This window comes from Salvelinus sp. IW2-2015, unplaced genomic scaffold (genome assembly GCF_002910315.2).
Source record: "Salvelinus sp. IW2-2015 unplaced genomic scaffold, ASM291031v2 Un_scaffold3042, whole genome shotgun sequence".
NCBI classification, from domain to species: domain Eukaryota; kingdom Metazoa; phylum Chordata; class Actinopteri; order Salmoniformes; family Salmonidae; genus Salvelinus; species Salvelinus sp. IW2-2015.
In genome coordinates, this window is record NW_019944334.1 from 131,135 (window position 1) to 138,853 (window position 7,719).

Genomic DNA, 7,719 nt, shown 5'->3' on the forward strand with positions numbered 1-7,719 from the left:
CCGTATGACGTGTAAACATAATGTAGCCGTATGATGTGTAACATAATGTAGGCCCGTATGATGTGAACATAATGTAGGCCCGTATGATGTGTAACATAATGTAGGCCCGTATGATGTGTAACACAATGTAGCCCGTATGACGTGTAAAATAATGTAGGCCCGTATGATGTGTAACATAATGTAGGCCTGTATGATGTGTAACATAATGTAGGTCCGTTAGATGTGTAACATAATGTAGGCCCGTATGATGTGTAACATAATGTAGGCCTGTATGATGTGTAACATAATGTAGGCCTGTATGATGTGTAACATAATGTAGCCTATGATGTGTAACATAATGTAGGCCCGTATGATGTGTAACATAATGTAGGCCCGTATGATGTGTAACATAATGTAGGCCCGTATGATGTGTAACAATAATGTAGGCCCGTATGATGTGGTAACATAATGTAGGCCTGTATGATGTGTAACATAATGTAGACCCGTATGATGTGTAACATAATGTAGGCCAGTATGATGTGTAACATAATGTAGGCCCGTATGATGTGTTAACATAATGTAGGCCGTATATGTGTAACATAATGTAGGCCTGTATGATGTGTAACATAATGTAGGCCGTATGATGTGTAACATAATGTAGCCTGTTGATGTGTAACATAATGTAGGCCCGTATGATGTGTAACATAATGTAGGCCTGTATGATGTATAACATAATGTAGGCCCGTATGATGTGTAACATAATGTAGGCCTGTATGATGTGTAACATAATGTAGGCCTGTTATGATGTGTAACAATGTAGGCCCGTATGATGTGTAAACATAATGTAGGCCTGTATGATGTGTAACATAATGTAGGCCTGTATGATGTGTAACATAATGTAGGCCCGTTATGATGTTAACATAATGTAGGCCTGTATGATGTGTAACATATGTAGGCCCGTATGATGTGTAACATAATGTAGGCCTGTATGATGGTATAACATAATGTAGGCCCGTATGATGTGTAACATTGCCTACATTATGTTACATGAAGGTGTGAAAAGATAATACATTATTTTGTCTGTCTTATCTGAACTTTAACACCAACTAGATAAAAGGTCAAACAATCAAAGTTCTCTTCAAACATCTACAATATTCATATATGTAAATGTGGTGGTTTATTAAAAATACAACAATAAATACATTCTAAGAATAGTTCATATTCCATTTTATAATCAAAACATTTTGACCAGATGTATCATTATATCGAAATGGATTAAATATAAAATTACAAAACGTTACATCAGAAAATATGTCTTACACATTTAACAAAGTTACGACGCAAAACAATTAATTCTAGAAAGTTGCAATGCATTCCAGTAAAATATATTTCTTACACATTTAATAAAGTTACGATGCAAAACAATTCATTCTAGAAAGTTGCAATGCATTCCAGTAAAATATATGTCTTACACATTAAACAAAGTGAATTAAGGTAAAACGATTCATTCTAGAAAGTTGCAATGCATTCCAAATAAGTTAGGACTGATTATCAAATGAAAAAACTCCACAATATTGTTGGTGTATATGTTCATACAATCTACTTAAAATTATTGGAAATCTGTAAGAAAAAATGGTGATTAAAAATGATATAAATATGAATATTATCAATCAATAAATAGAAAAGTCATTGTGTTTATATAAAGTGTGACTTTCGATAATCCAAAAAAAACATTTGTATATTAATTAAACGTTTGATTACTTGTTCTACTTGGCAAAGAAAACATGCAACAACTATCCACATTGTGTTACTGCTGATGATCCCCATCAGAACCAATCTTATTTACACCAGAGCTACAACAACTAAATAAATGAAAATATCTTTACAGTTTATTATTAWTCTACATGCAAGTGATTGGTCAGACAACATCGTTTTCCCAATAATACATGATCAAATTTTTCTTCATTCCCAACAATATTTTGCTTTGAATAGTGTTGTAGTGTTATAGACTCAAAATAAACATATACTTTTAGTTTTCCAGAAATAGATGCTGGATAGAAAAAGAAATCGATACTTAACTAGAAAAGTAAATTTCCTGAAAAAAAATTGCTATTTTATATAGTTATACTTGATAAAGATGTTAAATAATGTGAAGTTAGGATAGCCTGARTGTTTYATATGTTAAATAATGTGAAGTTAGGATAGCCTGAGTGTTGTAAAGTTAGTCTTTTAGCTTAATTGTCCAAGGAGCAGGACCTTTTTGAACAGCTACCTCTGTATTCCTATGGTTCTCATTCAAACCCCATGCTAATCTATGCACATTTGAAATGGCTACAGTTCCAAAAAGTATAGACAGATTGCTTATCGAAGGAGTTTTCATACTAAGTTGGGCCAGTCTAAACATTTGGTTTGGAGTTGTTAGCTTAAACAGTGAAAGAGGAGATGGGTGTAGAAGTGTTGATTTCTTTACCAAGTCTACGGACCTTTTCTTTTTCCTTGAAACGCATTGGGAGCTCATCCAAATATTATTATAGTTCAAAAAGTATAAATGTTCTCAAGCCATCTAAGCTCGGGTAGTCTGCATATTTACAAGTTGTTTTCATGTTTATAGCTTAACTTGTTTAAGCGCTAGAGCGGKCGGAATAATAATAAGACATTTAGAGTTGCCTTCAGCAAGCACACCTGATAATTAATAACACAATGTGGGTTGAACTGCTCCTTAGTCACTTAGGGGGTGAATCCTAGCATCCACTCGAGTTAAGTTTTCACTTAGTCGTGCACTGATGTTAATGGGAGACTTAAGTGAAAATTCAACTTACTGTAAGTTGAAAAAAAGGGGGAAGCTGCATACCCCTGCAGTAAGGACAAATACTAGTTTATAGTTTTGATATTTTTTATCAAATGCTAAAGTCAAACGAACACAAGTATATCCTGACCATCTATTCGATCAGCGTTTGATCTTCGTGACTATGCATTCTTTAGTTGAAGTGTTGTGTTCTCAACTGTGATTGGACAACGTACAGTGTGTTCACTGATGATAAAAAGGTCGTACAGAAATATCTTCATGACATACGGCCATTAAACACTTTACAGTAATCATTTATAGAAAACACACGGCTCAATTTGCCTTTCGATGGGTAYATTTCAAATACAATTTTTGTTAAATTTGAATAATAGAACGTGTGGCCAAAATCCTAGTGATTTCACTTTATCCCAAACAATAATGTTTAACATAATTTCCAATTACATGCTTGCAATGAATCTTCCAGCATACCCTAACCAAAGTAAAGTGAACATTATGCTAAACTATCAGATTTATCTAAAACAGACGTCCACAAAACTAAGAAGTATATTGGATTTCTTCCTCCTCACCCTCTGACAAAAAAACAACAGTAAATCACGTACAACAGTGTAATAAATCTATCACTGTATCCTCCTTATCTGTGTCAGCTAAGGAGACATACTTACTGTACAGAAACCGGAGGAGTGGTGACCTTTGAACTCTGCCTGTGTCTTGAACTACAGTCCTGGCTGTCCTCACACTGGGATTGTTAGTCTTGTCTACCAGCCAGCTGTCCCTCGGTAGCAAGTAGCCCGGGGGCGAGGTAATGGGCTGGTTCCGTTTCTGTGGCACATCCTCTGAACACAGCAGCCAGTCAACAAACTGTATCCGATGTGTGTTCAGTTTAGTTCGGACATTCAGATATGTGTTCAGATGTGTGTTCAGTTTAGTTCGGACATTCAGATGTGTGTTCAGTTTAGTTCGGACATTCAGATATGTGTTCAGTTTAGTTCAGACATTCAGATGTGTGTTCAGTTTAGTTCAGACATTCAGATGTGTGTTCAGTTTAGTTCAGACATTCAGATGTGTGTTCAGTTTAGTTCAGACATTCAGATGTGTGTTCAGTTTAGTTCAGACATTCAGATGTGTGTTCAGTTTAGTTCAGACATTCAGATGTGTGTTCAGTTTAGTTCAGACATTCAGATGTGTGTTCAGTTTAGTTCAGACATTCAGATGTGTGTTCAGCAGTCTGCCCATTCAGAAGTGCAGTCTGGCTCTCCTATGTGACTGAGGTCGGAGCTTCACAGAGTGTTATCACATAGTGTCCTCAAGTCCCAGGCACTGTGCCTCGTAACCTCACACAAACCCAGGCTTCATGGAGGACCGACGACATTTGGGGCAGCCCTTGGAACCGTTGTTCTGTAGACACCTGAGAGGATAGAAGAAGTAGAGACTCTGGGAACTGACCCAAATCCTAAGAGTTCGCCCCCCTGTTTCCCCCCCTGGACATGAAACATGTAGAACCTCTTAAGGATTAGCCCCTTTAAAAAAATTAAAAAAAAATCGCCTAAAATGACATTCCCAAATCTATCTGCCTGTAGCTCAGGACCTGAAGCAAGGATATTCCTATTCTTGATACCATTTGAAAGGAAACACTTTGAAGTTTGTGAAAATGGGAAATGAATGTAGGAGAATATAACACATTAGATCTGGTAAAAGATAATACAAAGAAAAAAACTAGCGKTTTTTTGTACCATCATCTTTGAAATGCAAGACAAAGGCCATAATGTATTATTCCAGCCCAGGTGCAATTTAGATTTTGGCCACTAGATGGAAGCAGTGTATGTGCAAAGTTTTAGACTGATTCAATGAACCATTGCATTTCTGTTCAAAATGTTCTATCAGTACTGCCCAAATATGCCTAATTGGTTTATTAATACATTTTCAAGATCATAACTGTGTACTCTCCTCAAACAATAGCATGGTATTCTTTCACTGTAATAGCTACTGTAAATTGGACAGTACAGTTAGATTAACAAGAATTTAATTCAGCTTTCTGCTAATATCAGATATGTCTATGTCCTGGTAAATGTTCTTGTTACTTACAACCTCATGCTAAACGCATTAGCGCACGCTAGCTCAGCGGTCCCGCAGGGGACCCACCGATCCTGTAGAGGTTTTTAATCAAGGCAAAAGTCCCTACTGTAATAATAACACGTAGAGCACCTACTGGAGGTGGAAGATGTGAGAGCAGGGCAGGGCCTGCAGCTGTTGGTTCTTCTCTCCTATGGACTCGCCACACATTCCACAGTACAGCTCCAGCTCCTCCACACACTGCAGGAACTTCACCACCTGCTCCCTCAGCTCCTCCTGACTCTCCTTACTGCGGTAGATCCCCTCACTGAGACAGTGCACCTTTAGACTACACAGCTAACAGAGAGAGAGGTGTATATAGGGTTAGAATCAACACACGGGCTGAACATAGCTGACTTACTGCAGTCAATTCCCTCATTCAGACTACACAGCTAATGGGACAAGAACTGGAATTTAGCACAAACTAAAGTCTGACGTGCATCTGACTGTTGCATAATTGTTTTAATTGCACAGTATGTTTTGTTACAGTAAAAAGGCAGCATATTTTCATGGTATTTATTCAGATCTATGTAACACTGTACCTTGGTTCCTAAAGCCTCTGACAACTCCTGAGCTCGCTGCAGAGCATCAAGAGCCTTGTCCAGTTCTTTCTGCTGGAGCCAACACTTCCCTACCCCCAGGTACACCTGGGTCTGGCCAAGACGGTTCCCAATCTCTGTCATTATACACATGGAGGACTCATAACGAGGCAATGCTTTCTGGAGGAGAGAACAGGAGAAGAGGGAGAGGAGAGAACAGGACATGAGTGAAGAGGGGGAGGGGAGGAGAGGAGTGGAGAGGAAAGGGGGAGAGGAGAGGAGAGAAAATAATATGAATCAAGCCCAGACTATATTGAAGGAAGGTTTTTCTCTTCAGATCTGTAACAGTGTAGTACGGACAGTATTTGGTTACTTACATCAACGTCATGCCGGCAGCGGTGGATATCGGCAAAGTTCAGTAAGCACAGCGCCTGGAGAGGTCGGTCCCCGTGCTGCAGGGCTATCTTCATGGACTCCTGGGGGATGGGACCCACTTTAGTGTGACACACAACCTCCGAACAACACACTCAACCTCTGAACAACACACAACCTCTGAACAACACACAACCTCTGAACAACACACACACAACCTCTGAACAACACTCAACCTCTGAACAACACCTCCGTCTCATGCTACCACTAGAGTGAGAGCACCGCCAACATTCAAAAGTGACCAAAACATCAGCCAGGAAGCATAGGAACTGAGAAGTGGTCTGTGGTCACCACCTGCAAGATCACTCCTTTTTTGGGGTGTCTTGCTAATTGCCTATAATTTCCACTTTTTGTCTATTCCATTTGCACAACAGCACATGTGAAATTGATTGTCAATCAGTGTTTGTTCCTAAGTGGACAGTTTGATTTCACAGAAGTGTGATTGACTTGGAGTTACATTGTGTTGTTTAAGTGTTCCTTTATTTTTTTGAGCAGTGTATAAATGTATCCCTAGACACTTTAAACAACGCCACTTAATATAATGTATATGTATATACTGTACTCTATATCATCTACTGCATCTTGCCATCTTTATGTAATCACATGTATCACTAGCCACTTTAAAACTATGCCACTTTTATGTTTACATACCCTACAGTACTCATCTCATATGTATATATACTGTACTCAATACCATCTACTGCATCGTGCCTATGCCGTTCTGTACCATCACTCATTCATATATCTTTATGTACATATTCTTTATCCTTTACACTTGTGTGTATAAGGTAGTAGTTTGTGGAATTGTTAGGTTAGATTACTTGTTAGATATTACTGCATTATCGGAACTAGAAGCACAAGCATTTCGCTACACTCGCATTAACATCTGCTAACCATGTGTATGTACTGTCTATACACACCATCCTATATAACTACTGTCTATATACACCATCCTATATAACTATGTCTATAACACACCATCCTATATAACTACTGTCTATACACACCATCCTATATACTACTGTCTATACACACCATCCTATATAACTACTGTCTATACAACCCATCCTATATAACTACTGTCTATCACACCATCCTATATAACTACTGTCTATAACACCATCTATATAACATGTCCTATACACACATACTATATAACTACTGTCTTATACACACCATCCTATATAACTACTGTCTATACACACCATCCTATATAACTACTGTCTATATACACCATCATATAACTACTGTCTATACACACCATCCTATATAACTACTGTCTATACTGTCTATACACACCATCCTATATAACTACTGTCTAATGCACACCATCCTATATAACTAGTCTATACACACCATCCTATATAACTACTGTCTCTACACACCATCCTATTAACTACTGTCTATACACACCATCCTATTATAACTACTGTCTATACTGTCGAAACACACCATAAGGATTTCACTACATCCACAGTAACATTTGCTAATATGTGTACATGACCAATAACCTTAGATTGAATGTTTATTGAAGTCAGCACCTTTTCACCAGGTCAAATGCCTGGTCCGTGTTAATGTCCTTGGAGAATAACGTTGATTCTGATTCATTTTGACCTCGGATGGTAAAAACAGGAGGACTTAGCTAATGTACAGTATGGATGTGTTGTTTAGAGGTTGTGTTTGTGTTGTTCAGAGGTTGTGTGTGTGTTGTTCAGAGGCTGTGTGTGTGTTGTTCAGAGGTTGTGTGTGTGTTGTGTGTGTGTTGTTCAGCGGTTGTGTGTGTGTTGTTCAGAGGTTTGTGTGTGTGTTTCAGAGGTTGTGTTTGTGTTTTCAGAGGTGTGTGTGTGTTGTTCA

General features: G+C 38.1%; 1 protein-coding gene across 1 annotated transcript; it reads right to left on the reverse strand.

The window, feature by feature from the left end:
- Nucleotides 1–1,137: 1,137 nt before the first annotated feature.
- On the reverse strand, nt 1,138–6,048 carry rapsn (receptor-associated protein of the synapse, 43kD). The gene is made up of 4 exons (XM_024142266.2): nt 5,811–6,048; nt 5,437–5,613; nt 4,992–5,191; nt 1,138–4,190 (listed from the first exon to the last, which is right to left on the reverse strand). The coding sequence occupies exons 1-4, from the start codon at nt 5,901–5,903 to the stop codon at nt 4,118–4,120; spliced, it is 543 nt and encodes a 180-aa protein (XP_023998034.2). The 5' UTR covers nt 5,904–6,048; the 3' UTR covers nt 1,138–4,117.
- Between the last annotated feature and the right edge of the window lie 1,671 nt (nt 6,049–7,719).